Source organism: Papio anubis, chromosome 13, assembly GCF_008728515.1.
Source record: "Papio anubis isolate 15944 chromosome 13, Panubis1.0, whole genome shotgun sequence".
Classification (NCBI taxonomy): Eukaryota; Metazoa; Chordata; class Mammalia; order Primates; family Cercopithecidae; genus Papio; species Papio anubis.
In genome coordinates, this window is record NC_044988.1 from 28,262,488 (window position 1) to 28,280,563 (window position 18,076).

At 44.9% G+C, this 18,076-nt stretch overlaps 1 protein-coding gene across 3 annotated transcripts in view; it reads right to left on the reverse strand.

Annotated features, from left to right (window-relative positions):
* Positions 1–775: 775 nt before the first annotated feature.
* The window catches only part of FXN (frataxin), a 48,818-nt gene continuing 31,517 nt past the window's right edge, over positions 776–18,076 (reverse strand). For 2 of the 3 annotated variants that reach the window (XM_003911781.5, XM_009188897.4), the window contains exon 5: positions 10,639–11,573. In XM_003911781.5, the coding sequence (XP_003911830.1) occupies positions 11,423–11,573 (151 nt within the window). In that variant the 3' untranslated portion in view covers positions 10,639–11,422. Of the gene's footprint in view, positions 2,802–10,638; positions 11,574–18,076 lie in introns of those variants that run through there. The other variant, XM_009188898.4, reaches the window with a different exon arrangement.

Genomic DNA, 18,076 nt, shown 5'->3' on the forward strand with positions numbered 1-18,076 from the left:
GGAAGAGAAGAGAAGAAGAAGGAAGAAGGACTTTGCAGGTGGCACACAAAATTAGATGAAAAGAATAAGGGGCCCTTAAAGGGGGAAGAAAAAAAACGGGAAGTCCAGATGGAGAAAGATTCCTTAGATGATAGCTAGGGGATGCTGTGAGGGGTCCCTGAGGGTCTAGAACAGGACTCTCCTGCCCAAGGGGAGAACCAGGATGGATTGCGGAGGGCTAGTAGGCTAGGAGAGTGCAGTGGTTCTCTTTAAAGAAAAATCTCAGGACCCTTTATATTCTTGAGTTATAGAGGACTCCAAAGAGCTTTTGTTTGTGTGTTATATATGTCCTTTTAATCATATTTAAAATTAAAACTGAGAAATGTTGAAAATGGTCATCTGTTCATTAATTTAGAAATAATAGCTGGGTGTGGTGACTCATGCCTGTGGTCCCAGCACTTTGGAAGGCTGAGGCAAGAGAATCGCTTGAGCTCAGGAGTTCGAGATCAGCCTGGGCAACATGGCAAAACCCCATCTCTATTAAAAAAAAAAAAAAAAAAATTAGCCAGGCATGGTTGCATGCGCTTGTACTCCCAACTACTCAGGAGGCTGAGATGGAGGATCGCTTGAGCCTGGGTGTGCGAGACTACAGTGAGACGTGATCATGCCACTGTATTCCAGCCTGGGCGACAGAGTGGGACCTTGTCTCAAAAAAAAGGAAAAGAAAAGAAAAGAAAAAAGACATAACAATCATAAACTCATCTGTTTATATGGTTAAAAGAAAACCTTACACAAATTAAATTTAACAGAGTTTAATTGAACAGTTTGAGAATCGGGCAGCCTCCTCAGCCAGAGTAGGCTCAGAGACTCCAGCACAGCCACGTGGTGGAAGAAGATTTATGGACAGAGAAAGAAAAGTGGCATACAGGAAACAGAAGTGAGGTATAGAAACAGCCAGATTGGTTACAGTTCCATATTTGCCTTATTTGAAAGCAGTGTCAAGAGTTGACCTCCTTTGGCCAAAATCCAATGATTGTCACAAGAGTAGGTCACAGTCTTGTTTACACATCTAGGTAGGTTACAATTCACTAAGTACAGAATAACCTTTAGGTCAAGCTTAAACTATGTAAGGAGGCAGCTTTAGGCTAAATTCGATTTAATAATATTAATGACATATTTATGATAAATAACTATATTTTCAAAACAAAACATATTTGGTGGGAAGAATGGAATCACTGCAGGACTTTTCCTTAGTTCAGCTAAAGATAAGGCTCTTGTCCATCCCACAGCCACAAAAGTTTAGGCTTGCAGATGGTTTAAAGGGTGAGTAAAGCAGGGTTTTATTAAGTGAAAATGGGAAATAAAGGGTTGGGGGGAACAGGGATCCTCTGCAAGGCCAGAGTCCCCTGCTAGAGTGCTTCCCACCAGGCTGCTCGAATCCCAGGTTCACATAGGAAAAGGAGGCACCAGGCTTTTCCCTGCTGCAAACTCCTGAGGCTCCACCCCAGTGGGCAGGCTGGTTGGAGTTTCTCCAGGGACCCCCTCCCATCTGGCTGTCAAATAATTATTTTAGAGTTTTATAAAACTCTGAGAAATAAAAATGAAATCCTAAGTTGCCCAGCTGACTAAACGGATACACCACCTCTTGGCCAAGGGGACCCCAGAGAAACCTTGAAAACTGAGTTCCTGCCATGATGTGTTGTTATACCCTCTCCATTGCTAAACACCATTAGGATTTCCTTCCTATAGGTTAAACAGAAATCAGCCCTTTGGAAGGACGAGCTGCACCGCTGATATCAACCAATGGTCTGACACTGCCCCTTCCTTTTGCAGTTCTGCACAACTAACCAGCATTCCTTCCTCATAATAGACTGCCCACAATGGAGTGGTTCTGGCCAGAGGATGCACAGTGAGGGTTTTTGTGTCCTCTGTTTCACCTTTTGATGTCAGAGGACAGAAAACTCCACCCTCTGATCATGCTAATGCTGCCAATTTTTGCACATGCATCCCATGGAGAGGCATGAAACTCAACTGAGCATGTGCATGTTTCTCCTTTCATGACTATTCATGACTCCTCCTATAGTTTATTGAATACATACATTTGGCCATCCTATTCAACATAAATGCCTGTCTTATTCTTCTGACCCTCAGTGTCTGTTTTTGGCTTCTGGCCAGAGACTACATTTCTCAGCCTGTCAGAATGACCACCCTGCAGGCTGCTATCTTTTAGGAGAAATAAAGTTCTTCTTTGCAAATTTATTAATCTCAGAATTCTTCAGTTGACAACTGTAATGTTTGGCTTAATGGAAAACAGCTGGATTCTTCTACTTGTCTCTTCATTCCATCTGTTGCAATATGTTGTTTTCATTGGAGTATATGAAGAAAACCCAGGCTCACAGAGTTATGTAGTTGGAAAAAGGAGAACATTACATATCTCTGAAGAGATCTGGGGGACCCAGAGGTTCACTTTTTTTTTTTTTTTTTTGAGACAGAGTCTTGTTCTGTTACCCAGGCTGGAGTGCAGTGGCATGATCTTGGCTCACTCCAACCTCCACCTTATGGGCTCCAGTGATTCTCCTGCCTCAGCTTCCTGAGTAGCTGGGATTACAGGTGTGCGCCACCACACCCAGCGAATTTTTGTATTTCTAGTAGAGATGAGGTTTCACCATGTTGGCCAGGCTGGTCTCAAACTCCTGACCTCAAGTGAACCACCCGCCTCGGCCTATCAAAGTGCTGAGATTACAGGCATGAGCTGCCGCTTCACTTTGAAAGCTGTTGGGATGAAGACACTCTTCTCATACTCCAGCAACTCCATATAACATCTGTAATGATGGGTGAAAATGTGTAACTCAAAATTAATGCATAAATATTTTATAAATTTGTATTCAGTGAGCTATCAATAAAATGTTTTCTCTTTAAAGTTTTGAATTTATTGTTTATAATTTATCAAATAATAAACATATGTTGTTTAGAAAGGTTTTTTTTTTTTTTTTTTTTTTTTGAGACAGAGTCTCACTCTGTTGCCCAGGCTAGAGTACAGTGGCACAATCTCAGCTCACTGCAACCTCTGCCTCCCAGATTCAAGCAATTCTCCTGCCTCAGCTTCCTAAGTAGCTGCGACTATAGGCTCATGCTACATGCCCGTCTAACTTTTGTATTTTTAGTAGGGACGGGGTTTGACCATGTTGGCCAGGCTGGTCTCGAACTCCGGACCTCAGGTGATCCACCCATCTCAGCCTCCCAAAGTGCTGGGATTACAGGTGTGAGCTACTGCGCCCAGCCCATTGTTTAGCAAGTACTACAAGGCTTGTTTACAAATGTCAAAAGACAAAATTACAATGAATTTAGTTAAATGATCTAATTGGCTTTCATTTGCAATTCATGGATCAGGGCAACATGTCTTCTAAAAATTCAGAAAAGGTACTCCAGTGAGGTGGGCAGAGGAGGTTAGAAGAAAACAGAAACAGGGACCAAAAAGTGGATTGGTCTTTTCAGAGTTACTCTCCTAATACAGTTAAAACAGAGAGGACTTTCTTATTATGCCAGTGAAAACTGGCCTGTTTGGGGATTTGCCTATTATTTCTCTCCCCTAATTTCCCAGAAGGTAAGATAAACTACTTAGCTTTGGTTTGGTGACACGGAACTTCAGCAAGAGTGACTCCATTTGGTTTGGTCTATTGGGGCCTGGTGCAGGAACACAGTGCAAATCAATGACCTCTAACAAATTTTATTTGACATAAATAATAACAGTTCTCCCCTCCTCATGGGCAACCATTTTCAATTTTTCTAGCTGATTATTCTGAGATTTCCCCTAATGTATCTAAACAAAATGAGTTTTCGGGCCAGGTCAGGAGTTCAAGACCAGCCTGGGCAACATGGTGAAACTGTGTCTCTACTAAAAATACAAAAATTAGCCAGGTGTGGTGGCGGGCACCTGTAATCCCAGCTACTTGGGAGGCTGAGGCAGGAGAATCACTTGAACCTGGGAGGCGGAGGTTGCAGTGAGTCGAGATTGCGCCACTGCACTTCAGCCTGGGTGACCATAGCGAGATTCTGTCTCAAAGAAAAAAATAATAAAATAAAAACGACCTTGGTAGTTTGATAGAAATAGCATTGAATCTGTAAATTGCTATGGGCAGTTATGGCCATTTTAACGATATTGATTCTTTAAGAAGATACTAGAATGCCTGTGTTATACCAACAACTGTAGTGAGCCCTGGGAACCAAACATGAAAAGATGTGGTCATTTACTTTCAGGGAACTTTCAGCCTAATTGTTGCAATGTACCTGAGTCATGGAGTCTGAGCGTCTTGCCCTCCACATCCCCAACAAGGCAAGTGGATAATTACTAGGACTTTGTTTTTCAGAATGGGAAACCTACCTAAGCTTAAGAACATACCCTAAAGGAATTTTTGAGGAAGTGGAGTAGTGGAGAAGAGAGAAACGCGATCAGACAACGGGAATCCAGGAGAGAAAAATGGGAGAGAGAGAATAAAAGTGTCCTTAGGAGGTTCAAGTTTTCTGTGCCTGTGTGAGGTAACTCACTCCATGGACACCCTCCCCACCTCCAGCCATTCCTCTGTAAAATTTGTATTTCTTGCTAACACTCTTGGAGTTGGGGTTATTTAGAGTTTATTTGAACAACAATCTTAAACATATAATTATAACACATTTATTTGACATTTATAGAGCCCTAATTGTGTGCAAGGAACTGTGTGAGATGCTGGGGCAACAACAGTCAACAAAGGAGACACACAGTCCTAGCCTCATGGATGGCACAGCCCAGCAGGGGTGACACATGGTAAGTCAGTGCTGGGAAAGACAAACATGATATGCTGAGGACATGGAACAATCAAGGGCGTCCAGGCAGAGGCTGAGTGGAGGAGGAGTTTGCAAGGCTGTGCCAAGAACATTTTTCAGGGTAGAATCTACCCCCCAGGCAGAGATGTGGGGAGCAAAGACCAAAATGGAAACAGCACCAGCCAAGTCTCAGAGCCATGTGAAATAGTACAGCACACTTAGGGATCTGGGGATTTGGGATTGTTGGAGTCAAAGTGTTGAGCCTGAGGGGGTAGAAAAGCATAATTATATGTACAGTCAGTGTCTGAACAGTTCAGTCAGAAAAGCACATTTTTCAGGCTAAGAAACTTGGCCTTGGTCCTGCTTACATTTTACAGATAAGAGATTGCCTTTCTGAAAGCTTACTCTGGAGACCATGTAGATAGATGATAGGCCGAGAGAAAAGGAGGAAGGTGGATATAAGAAAGCTCCTGCAAAAATGCAGGTGAAAAATGATGAGGACCTCCACTGGGGATGGGCAGGAGAGGGCAGATTTAAGGGATGTTTGGTGAAACATACAAGGGGAATTGCTGATGGATTGGCAAGAGAAATTCCAGCAGGATCAGGCGGCTATGCTGTGGACGGTTTGCATAGCTGTCAGTGGCACCATACACCTCACACTGTAGTTATAATCTCTGTGAATAGTGACACCTGGAGTTGTGCAGTACACAGCCTAGACAACCTTACACAGAAATCCTGACTCCAAGCTCATCTGTTTCTATTACTTTTGAGCTTTGTAGAGTTTTAAAATTTTTCTTTCTCTTAGGGTTTTATTTAAGCTATTTTCTTTTGGAAAAATCTCAACTAGCATTGTAGAGTGGGGTAGGAAAGGAATGTAACTGGGAAATGATATTGTCTAATTTTTCTATATAATTTCGCCACCTTTACACTTAAGATGGCAGACATGGGAGCTACATTTTTTTTCTTTCTTTCTTTCTCTCTTTTTTTTGAGATGGAATTTCCCTTTTGTCGCCCAGGCTGGAGGGCAATGGCGTGATCTTGGCTCACTACAACCTCCACCTCCCAAGTTCAAGTAATTCTCCTGCCTCAGCCTCCCGAGTAGCTAGGATTACAGGCTTGCGTCACTATGCCCGGCTAGTTTTTGTATTTTTAGTAGAGACGGGGTTTTACCATGTTGACCAGGATGGCCTTGAACTCCTAACCTCAGGTGATCCACCAGCCTCAGCCTCTCAAAGTGCTGGGATTACAGGTGTGAGCCACCACGCCCGGCCAGGAGCTAAAAATTTGAGGTCAAGATGTGGCATTAACAGTGTTTCCACAGATCACAGAAACACAAGTGGACAGCAGAGGCCCTTCTTGCCGTGGTATTTCTACCTGGATGGGGCCTCAGAGGTCTGGCTTTTCACAGGAGAAGAAAATCTTTGAGAGCCAATTTTACTACTGGGTGTTGGTGTTTTCCTCAACTGTCTAAATAAATCTTCAGCTAATAAACATTTCAATAAATCTGTTCTGGTGCCTTCCATTCCTTAAGCGATACAGCCAGAGAAGATGGAACATATGAGCTTGGATTCTGTCTCTGTGGCGGATGCAGGGATATAAGTGAGCTGAGTTTTACACACTCCAAAGTGGCCACTGATCAGGTACTTCGGGATGCACTCCAAGTGTCCTGGCTAATTAAGTGAAACCAAAGATTAAAAGGCATTTCTGGCTGGGTGCAGTGGCTCATTCCTGTAATCCCAGCACTTTGGGAGGCTGAGGCAGGTGGATTACGAGGTCAGAAGTTCAAGACCAGCCTGGCCAAGATGGTGAAACCCCATCTCTACTAAAACTACAAAAATTAGGCCGGGTGCAGTGGCTCACGCCTGTAATCCCAGCACTTTGGGAGGCCGAGGCAGGCGGATCATGAGGTCAGGAGATCGACACCACCCTGGCTCACACGGTGAAACCCCATCTCTACTAAAAATACAAAAAATTAGCCAGGCGTAGTGGCGGGCACCTGTAGTCCCAGCTACTTGGGAGGCTGAGGCAGGAGAACGGCGTGAACCCGGGACACAGAGCTTGCAGGGAGCCGAGATTGTGCCACTATGCTCCAGCCTGGGTGACAGAGTGAGACTCCATCTCAAAAAACAAACAAACAAATGAAAAAAAACAAAAACAAAAATTAGCTGGGTGTGGTGGCGGGTGCCTGTAATCCCAGCTACTCGGGAGGCTGAGGCAGAGAATTGCTTGAACCCAGGAGGCAGAGGTGGCAGTGAACCCAGATCATGCCATTGCACTCCAGCCTGGGCGACAGAGCAAGACTCCATCTCAAAACAACAACAACAACAACAACAAAAAGCGAATTTCTTACTGTATACGCAGAAAGTCATGAACTCGTCGTTTTGAACAGCACCATAAATTTACATGAAATTTCAAAACTTCGCCCCTCCTTCCCTTCTCCCTTGCTGGCATGTAGCTGTTTTAGTTTGCAGAAGATAACTACGTGCCAAGAATCCAACTGGACACGGACTAAAATTACTTTAATCTTAGTATGTACCTTGGAAGTGTAAAGCGATTTTTCCTTGGCAACCTTGCATGGTTAATCCACACAAACTCCATCATTATGAACATGGGTCTTCCTCTAGAGGTGGCAGAAGCATTTGTCAGAATTTGGGGCAAGTATAGCCGGACAAAGCATATTGTAAACCTATAATTTAATGCAAACTGTCAAATTTTAAATTGGCTAAAATATTTTTATAAGGTGTACATAAGATGGAGTAAAATATAAGCATGGTAAGGCACAAGATGAATGGTTCCAGGGAACCAGAATCTACTATGAAGTTAAGTAAAATGAATATTTTGATTACTACGAAGTTAAGTAAAATGAATATTTTGATTAAGTTCAAAGTTGAGTAGAGAATGTCATCCATATTTTGGGGGAAGTCCTCCAATGTGAATATGAAATTACGCTGTGCACGTGAGAACAACACTTGTCATGAATTGAGTGCTTCTCACATCAGGACTGTGTTTTGCCTGTGGGTCCAGGCTCAACATGTTAGATATCTCCATTTTATAGATTAAAAAAAAAAAAAATGAGGCCAGTGTATCAACAAACAAGAGGCAGAGTTTCAATTAAATTCTAGAATTTTGATTCAAAAACCCAGGTTCTCTTTTACATACCTCATTGCTTCTTTGCAACTCGAGAGAGCTAAATAAGTCATGGTAAGTCATGCCTGCACGTTTTATTTTCTATGTGGCTGAGGGTCTACCCACTCAAGAAGGTAAATATAATAGAAAAAGCTTTCTGATGCACACCTGTGGCACACACCTGTAATCCCAACATTTTGGGAGGACGAGGCAGGCAGATCACTTGAGCCCAGGTGTTTGAGACCAGCCTCGGCAACATGGTGAAACTCCATCTCTACAAAAAATGCACAAATTAGCCAGGTATGGTGGTGCACACCTGTGGGAGGATTGCCCGAGCCCAGGGAGGTCGAGGCTGCCATGAGCTTTGATTGCACCACTGTCCTCCAGCCTGGGTGACAAAGTGAGATCCTGTTTCAAAAAACAAAAGAAAAAAAAAGTTTTCTAAGATTGTATTATGCAATTCCTCACCTCCTCCAGTATGTTATAGTGAACATTTAATAATCTTTTCCTGGAAACTCATCCTTCACGTTGGTGACTGGACCATACTATAAATGAGGCGATGCTCCCAGGGTCTGCGGTGGGGGGGCGATTGGTCCACACGGTGGTACTTTTCCAGTTTGCTTGTCAGAATATGATTTCGATTCTTCCCCCGGCTGCTGTTCATGTGTTTGAAGTTCCTTTCCTTCCTTATTTATTTATTTATTTGAGATAGAGTTTGGCTCTGTTGGCCAGGCTGGAGTGAAGTGGCATGATCTCGTCTCACTGCAACCTCCACCCCCAAGGTTACAGCGATTCTCCTGCCTCAGCCTCCTGAGTAGCTGGAATTATAGGCATGAGCCACCATGCCCAGCTAATTTTTAAATATTTTTAGTACAGACAGGGTTTCCCCATGTTGGCCAGGCTGGTCTCGAACTCCTGACCTCAGGTGATCCACCCGCCTCAGCCTCCCAAAGTGCTGGGATTACAGGCATGAGCCACTGTGCTGGGTCCCTTTTCCTTCCTTAAATAGGGATCTCCCACTGCCTTGGGAACTAGATAATCAAACCAATTAGAGCTATATGTAAAATAAATAGGCCTGAAGGGCTGGCCCGCAAGGACCCCATAAGAGCCCAGATTCCTTAACTTCCACTTTCATGTCACAGCAGCCCCACTGCATACCTCTTAAGTTTGTGCTGTGTCCCAGATAAAGGAGTACATTATGTCACCAAGTTCTAAGTAAGTGGGGTGCACTGAAACTTTCAGTAGAAGCAAGATGCACACACACACAAACATGTATGATTTTATTTGTTTTCTCACTGGCACTGGCCTACTGCACTTAAACATTTCCATCAGATTCAAAAAATAATTTTATTTCAGAAGAAAGAAAATATTTTACTTATTTAGCTTTTGTTTATACTGTTTTATTACTAAGAGGTTTTTTTTTTCTTTTTTTAAGAGATAGGATCTTGCTATGTTGCCCAGGCTGATCTCCAATTTCTGGCTTCAAGCAATCCTCCTGTCTCAGCCTCCTGAGTAGCTGGGAATATAGGTATATGCCACTGCTCCCAGCTTAACTTAATGGAATGTGTTTTTATTCACCCATTGGAAAAGGCTTTGCTACATATTAATACAGACTTGTCACTAACAAGCCCTTCTTTTTTTTTTTTTGAGACGGAGTCTCACTCAGTCGCTCAGGCACGATCTCAACTCACTGCAACCTCTGCCTCCCGGGGTCAGGCAATTCTCCCGTCTCAGCCTCCCAAGTACCTGGGATTACAGGTGCATGCCACCATGCCCAGCTAATTTTTTATCTTTAATAGAGATGGGATTTCACCATGTTGGCCAGGCTGGTCTCAAACTCCTGACCTTAGGTGATCCGGCCACCTCAGCCTCCCAAAGTGCTGGGATTATAGGCGTGAGCCCGACCACTAATAAATCCTCCTTTAAATAAGAAAATAATATGAGCATAACTTTGTGTGAATTTTAATATCCTGGAGGCTTGTTGCTTTATGTATAAAGTGCAGGTCAGTAAAAATTAAAATGAGGTAGTGTGGTATAATAGGCTTAACCCAGTAAGGGTACAATAAAGGATGGCTAATTATTATTATTATTATTATTATTTTGAGATGGAGTTTTGCTCATTTGCCCAGGCTGGAGTGCAATGGCACGATCTTGGCTCACTGCACCCTCTGCCTCTGGGTTCAAGCGATTCTCTCGCCTTAGCCTCCCGAGTAGCTGGGATTATAGGCACCTGCCATCATGCCCAGCTAATTTTTGCATTTTTAGTAGAGATGGGGTTTCATCATGTTGGCCAGGCTGGTCTTGAACTCCTGACCTCAGGGGATCCACCCACCTCGGCCACCAAAAGTGCTGGGATTACAGGTGTGAGCCACCGTGCCCGGTCAAGGATGGCTATTATTCTCACAGGAATTCAACTGAAATCTCAATAGGGCAACACCAATAACAGTGTTTCCTATATAACTTAAAAACTGTTCTTTGTCATCCCCTCATCTACCCAATGGGAATTAGAGCTCGCCTGTGAGGCTGCTTGACAGGACCACTGAATGCCGGGAATCAACCATACTCTATCCTCTCATTTAACAGATGGGGAAGCAGAGGTCCAGGGAGTTTGGGAAACTTGTCCACAAAGGGACAACTACTTTGTGGCTGAACTAGGTCTAGGACCGCGGCTCTCTTTATCAACATGAGTATCTCTTTCATTTATATGCCCCTTTACATTGACAAGGCACCTCCTCAGCTCCATGATTTTGTTTATTACACTATATCACTCAGCTCATGAAAATGGCTTTTTTTCCTCTTTTCTTGTCTTTGGAAGATTTTTTGCATTCTTGTAGCAGCTGATTCCATACTAACCCCTAAATTGAAAATATGTATATACACACAGACACATATGTGAATATGCAGAAGAAACAGCACTGGGTCTTCCTGGACAACCCAGTACAGGCCACACCCTGGCAGCCACAAATCACAAATAAGAAAAGGTCTTTCCATGTGAGTTGCTTTCGACACTTCAATGCTAAAGAGCTCAGAAGTGCTTACACTTTGAAAGAAGCCTGAAAACATTTGTAGGCTACCCTTTAATGTGTCTCATTTTGAGACAGAACAGTGAGCAGGTTGACCAGCTGCTCTTCATGTACTTTTTGCAGGAAATCCTTCAAAGAATGAAGAGTGAAGACAATTCATTTTTCCTCCTGGAATTTTTCCTTCTTATTATTTTGCTTTTTTAAAGGTTGTTATATTCAGGGATAGGCATAAGACATTGTAAAAGATAAGGGATATCATGTGAGGGAGGAAATCAGACAATTAATCCAAAAAAATCTTCTGTAGAAATAAAAAATCAGAACTTGGGGGCAAGATAGGAGGCAACACATTCTTTCTACAGAGCTGTGACACATAGCCCAACTGTCCTCAAAAGCAGGAATGAAAAAAATAACAACAAAAAAACAGACCTCATCTGCATAATGAAGCTGGGGTATTGGCCTAATAGCTTTTAAAGTCCTTAAAACTGGGCTGGGCATCAAGCGTCTTTTCCGGAATAGGCCAAGGAAGACAAGTCCAGTTTGGTTTTTAAGGCTTTAGTGAGCTCTGCGCCCAGCAGCTCATGGAGGGAAACGCCGTCGTGGGAATACACCCAGTTTTTCCCAGTCCAGTCATAACGCTTGGGTCCACTGGAAGACAAAAAAAATACATAGTAATTCCAGAGTACAGCCCTTCAGATGAACCACTGATTCCACAAACGCTGCCCCCAAGAAATTGACTGGAGTAAGGCTCTAGAAAATAACACAAAATGAGCTACAGTGTATATCTGACTTCTTATCTTAGCATCTAAGAAGAGTTATACAATAGATCTTCTGGAACAATTCCCAGAATCATTCTCAAAACCTGAAAAAACATTTGACCCTTACTGATAAGTCTCCAGGTATCACACTTTGATCTCCAGCTTTTGCTACCTCACATGTGACACCTGCTATGCTACAGTCGTGTTTAAAAATTAGGGCCATTTTTGTGCCACTGATGTGCCTTACCTATACTATTATTACCTTACCTATACTTGTGCCTTACCTATACTATTATTAGTTGTTAAGGTAAAATTCACATAACATAAAATTAACCATTTAAAAATGAATAATTTGGTGGCATTTAGTACATTTACAATGTTGTGCAACCACTACCTCTAGCTCCAAAACATCTGCATCACCCCAAAAGGAAAGCTAGTGCTGTTGTTCCTTGGTATCTACGGGGAAGGGGTTCCAGGATCTGCAGATACCAAAATCCATGGGTACTCAAGTCCCTGATACGAAATGGTACAACACATGCATCTAACCTAGGCACATCCTCCCATATACTTTAAGTCATCTCTAGGTTACTTATAATGCCTAGTACAATGTAAATGCTATGTTAATAGTTGTTATATTGGTTTTTTATTTGTATCATTTTCGTTGTTTTATTGTTTTTTATTTTCAAATATTTTGATCCATGGTTGGTTGAATCAGCAGATGTGCAACCCACAAATACAGAAGGCCAACTATACCCATTAAACAGTTATTCCCCATTCTTTCCTCTCCTAGCACCCCAGCAATCACCTAAACTATTATTTTTAAAAAATATTTTTCTTAATTCAATGTTAAATTCATGACATTGAGAGCCTGGTGGGCTAGTTCATCCACCTCAAGCTCATCCAGTGAACAATGGCACATGCACGTCGCTTTGGGAATGCCGTATTCACGTGGACAGATTGGAGGCTGGCTTCTGCCATGTCTTGGTATACCAGATGTACATTCCACTTCCTCATGGCCTCATGGATGAATGGCCATGGAATCAGATAACACTGGTGCCTGTGGCACCCTGATGGAGGTAAGAACAGAGTGTACAGGAGCCCAGAAGAAAGGGCACCTGAATCTGCCTGAGCACTCAAGGAGGGCTTTTCCAGAGACTGAGGCTAGGAGGAGGTCACCAGGAAGGGAAGCTTGGGCAATAAAAGGATCAAGGATTCCTGCATTATCAACCAAATGCTGGGGCTTGAACCTGTTCCCAGTATGTAGATAAAAAATGAGTGAACCAAACCATCAGGGTCACATAAAAATAACTAATAAACTACACCAAGCCCAAGGATCAGGACCTTGGCCCTATACTCTGATGCTGCTATTGGGTTGCCAGGCAGAGCCTGAGAAACCTCTAGACCCCTTCACACTGCTTGAGATGCTCTGAGCACAGGCACTGATGTGCAAGTGTCCCTAGAACTCTCCTTTATTCCATCCTGCAACCTCGTCAGGGTGGGTAAGGTGGGAGGAAAGACTACTGATCCCACAGAACCTGAAAAGTTATCAACTTTGAAAAAAAACAGGCCGGGTGCAGTGGCTCACACGCATAACTCCATCACTTTGGGAGGCTGATGTGGGAGACTGCTTGAAGCCACGAGTTTGAGACCAACCTAGGCAACAAAGTGAGACCCCATGTTGACAAAAAAATTTATTTTTAATTAAAAATAAATAAAATTAAGGAAAACAACAAGAAAAAATCAGAAATGTAGCTGGATGAAAGAGATTTTGAACCAATGTGAAAGGCTGAGAGGAAAAAAACAAAAATTTTTTTTATGTTAAACAATCTTTATTTGAAAAATAGTACCTTATGATCCTAACACTATCAATCAAACTTCAATAAAAGCAACTGCAGCATCAACTAATAACAGTTGCTAAATTAACAAGAGATCAATCAAAAGTGCTTTAAAGGGAGCAGCACCAGCTGGTGTTCCCGAGTGTCTGGGCATTCAGGACCCAGGTACAAGGAAAACAGAATCAAACAGGCTGGTGTTCTGGCTCCAACCAAGCCCTCACATTGTGACCTGCCTCCCTCCTGGGGGCCCTGGCAGCCCATGGTCCCTGTGGCACTTCCAGAACCCTGTCAGCTGTGGGTGGGGCCCCAGGAGCCAAAAGCCGCTTGGAAAAGGCTGAACTTGGCCTCATAGTCAGCCAATTTCTGCCTATTGTGGTCATTTTCTTTTTGGAGTGCCTGGAGCACTGTCTCAATGGACACGGCAGCCCTCCAGACTTCCTGGGCCATTTTTCTTCTTCTTCTTTTTTTTTTTTTTCAGATGGGGTCTCACTCTGTCACCGAGACTGGAGTACAGTGGTGCAATCTTGGCTCACTGCAACCTCTGCCTCCCAGGCTCAAGCAATCCTCCCACCTCAGCCTCCCGAGTAGCTGGGGCCACAGGCATGCACCACCACACCCGGCTAATTTTTGTATTTTTGGTAGAGTCAGGATTTCACCATGTTGCCCAGGCTGGTCTCGAACTCCTGAGCTCAAGCCATCTGCCTGCCTCGGGCTCCCAAAGTGCTAGGATTACAGGCGTGAGCTACTGTGCCTATCCCCTGGGCCGTTTTCTTATAGCAGACCATCTCTCTCTGAAAACTGGAAGTGTCTTTCTTCAATTTCTGGGCCAGGTTTTGGGCCATATTCTTGTAGTGGTCATGGGTGTGACACATGCGGTTCAAGTTTTCGTGCCCTTTGCTTAGTCTCTGCTAAAGGTCGGGCAGTAGGTGTCCTCCTCTGTGGACTCCCTCTATGGCCTCATCAAATGTCTTTGGTGTAGTTCAGGCAGAGCGGGCAGCAGAGGCCTACTCCCCCAGCACACTATGCACTTGTGCCGTGAGTTCTTTACTCCTTTGGATTTCTTCCCACATTTGCATGTTTGCTTCTACAATTGCCCCCTCAGGACATTAGAAAGATGCAACTAAGGTCATCATTGTCATCCACACTCTTCAGAGGGACTTGTGGCTAGGACGCTGGGGAAGCACCATGTCCAGCTTCCTTGCTCCCCTCCACTGCCAAGTCCCCATTGTACCACCCTTGAGCAGAGGCAGGACACTCAGTGGGGTGAGTGACAGAAAGTGATATTATTTATGCGATGCCTTGGGGGAGTGGAAAGAGCTCACAATAGCACCTTTGCACAGGGAGGCTATTTGCTTCACTACAACATTCCTGGCCTGTTTCATTCCTGCCTTGGCCTTTCCTCCTTCTCCTTTTTTTGAGACAGAGTCTCGCTCTGTTGCCCAGGACGGAGTGCTGTGGCAGGATTTCAGCTCATTTCAACCTCCACCTCCTGGGTTCAAGCGATTCTTCTGCCTCAGCCTCCCAAGTAGCTGGGATTACAGGTGCCTGCCACCACACCTGGCGAATTTTTTGTACTTTTAGTAGAGACAGGGTTTCACCATGTTGCCCAGGCTCATCTCAAACTCCTGACCTCAAGTGATCCGCCTGCCTCAGCCTCCCAAAGTGCTGGGATTACAGGCGTGAGCCACCGTGTCTGGCCCCTTCTTCTTTGCCTGCAAACATTGCTTCTGTCTCGTAATTTCTTGGTCAGGCAGCTCTGCAGTTTGCTGATGGTCAGTGCCATCATTCAGATAGTCTGCAGTTTGCCCCTGAAGATCCTCTCCACGGTGCTGTGAAGCATGCAGGACGCGCTTTGCATCAGTCGCTCGGGGAAGTTCAGGAGGTCTGCTTTTCATGCTTTTTCAGAAACTAACCTAGGTCCTGACAGGAGGACCTGCTCATTTCATTTGGAACCCTCCAGCCTGAGGTGCTGGCCGCATCTTGGTCCTGGCCTTTCTGCGGATCTCACCCTGGGCTGATTCTCCCCTTCTCAGCATGTCATCTTCTGACTGTGAAGGCCACCACAGCAGTGCACACCTGGGTCACCCAGGGTATCCATAGGTTCCCTGGCACTAGTCCCAGGATTCTGCACATCACTAGCACTGCCACCCACAGGAGGGCCAGCAGCAGCTGAGTTGGCATGTCGTGGCAGCCAGCAGGCCCTCTGTGGCTCCCGAGGGCTCCACAGCTCTGCCTCCACTTGCCAGTGGCCTGTGGGCCACAAATGACCACTCGGAACCCTGTGGGGTGTTCCATCTCTAACAAAAACAAGGGCCCATCAGTCATTGTAGACCTTCTGTTGGGCTGGGGAGAGGGGAGGCACCCCAAGTTCTAGAAAATTGTGCCCTTGATTTTGCTGTGCAAACAGAAAGTGACATTATTTATGCAATGCCTTGGGGGAGTGGAAAGAGCTCATAGTAGCCCCTTAGCACAGGCCACTCCAGGCCCCACCTGGCCCGACAGCACAGCTAGTGGGTCAAAGCAGGGCCAGGTCATAGCCCCGTGTCCACATGCAATCCTCTCAGGGTAGCATGGTGGCCTACCTCTGTCCCTGCTGAGGCTCGTTACCAATTTCAAGCTTCCTTCTGCTGCAGGGAAGCCTGGTCCCACCTACAAAGAGTCTGTCTCCTTTGCTAGATTGAGCTCCTTGAAGATGGGACTGTGTTTTCTTCATCTCCGTATTTCCAGTAGCTCATCAATGCCCATTATACACTAGAGGCTCAGTCATTTTTGGTCTTGTTTTCTTGTTGACTCTACTCTGACTTAGGACATGTCACTTTCCCCACTGGACCTCCATATTCACATCTGTCAATAAGAGTAAGTGGGTAAAGATCCTTCTCGCTTTAAAGTCCCTCCAATACACAGACCTCTGAAACCAGAAACAGAAGCTGAGGAGTGGTAAATGGAGCATTTTCCCTTGCATAATGGCCAGGACCTGCAGATCTGGCTGAGGGTGGTATCTTGCAAGTAGAATGCCTCTGCAGAATTTCCTACTTTTCAAATCAGACTCAAGGATGATCTTCATTGTTGTAATTTTATGGTTTTTTTTTTTTTTTTTTTTTTTTTTTTCCTGAGGCTTTGTTATTGACACAACAGCTTCTGGAAATCTTTTCCACAGAGAGTATGGGGGCTTCTTTGGCCAAGTTGGGCGGGTGCAGGCTCCAATGGCTCAGCAGCTACTGTCCAGGCCACAGCATGTCCACAACCTCTTACTCCTCTTCAGAGGTTTCTCCAGACATTACCCTGTGTCTGGTCATGCCATTCGCCACAGGTATAAAAACAATGACAACCGCCCGAAGCTGCGGGATCCTCCCACGGAATCCTGTGCCTTTGCAGGCACAGCTACACGGTGCTCCCGTGCTCTGGCCTGTTCCTTCCAAGACAGGAGCGGGACGTCCAGGGTCCTGCTCCCCCAGACCCCGCAGTCTGTGTGGCCAGCAGGCCGGGAGTGGGGAGAGCCGTCCTGGTAGTGAGGGCCTGGAGCGGGACGGCTGTGTTAGGCAGCGTCCTGGCCTCCAGCGACCAGCAGAGTGACTCGGCTTCCGTCCCCCGCTGGGAGCTGCCATCTTGCCGCCACCTCACAGAAGCACTGAGAGCTTGTCGTCAGGAAACGCTTCTCTGCCTCCCTTCCCCTGACTCCTACGCGGCGGTGGCCTCTCTGGATCTGCCGGAAACTGGGCGCAGGAAGGGGAGGGGCCCGAGGTGGACCCGGGAGCCTGTGGTCTCTGGGTGTGGCCTTCTCCGGCCGAGGCACTTCTTCAGTCTCACCCTGCCCCCCCACCATATACACACACACACACACACACACACACACACACATATATATATAATTTTTTTTGAGGAACATAGTATCTGTGACAGTAAATAGCTTGCTCAGCAGATCTTTCCAAATTCCCATATTTCTGAACACAGCTAGGGTAAGAGCCTATTGCTGGACAGTGTGTCCAAATACGATATGGAAGTTTTCAGTCTCCAGATATGGGGAAAATTCTTTTGGGGTAGGTGCCTGCCCAATATTTACAAAGCCAGTGATCCCCAAAAGTGATCGCTGGACTGAGCTGATCCACTTTGTTCCCCCGGAGATGGATAAGAACACACAGGCTCAAGCATGGCCAGGGTCAGGAAGAGTGACTGAGGCCACAGAGGCTAACTGGCCCACAGAGGTTAAAATCCTCCAAACTCCACACTAACTGGGTCTAAAAACCAATACGAGTTGTGAATTAGGGCCTTCCTAGAATGACAGTGATTTCCAGTGCTGTTTTTGTTGAACTCTAGCACACTTCCTGGATGAGAGTGTGGGGAAAGGAAACATAACACTATTTATTCTGAACAAAGCATTAGAGATCACAGAATGATAAATGGTATAATATTAATTGCCTAAAAATGATGTCAATGTTAGGGGGTAGAATAAGGTTATAATTTTTTAAAAATGCAAATACCATTAGTCTTTCAAAGAATTCTATGCTGGCTTTATCTAGCCCTTTCCCAATTCATAGTCAACATGCTCTCTTTGGAAGTG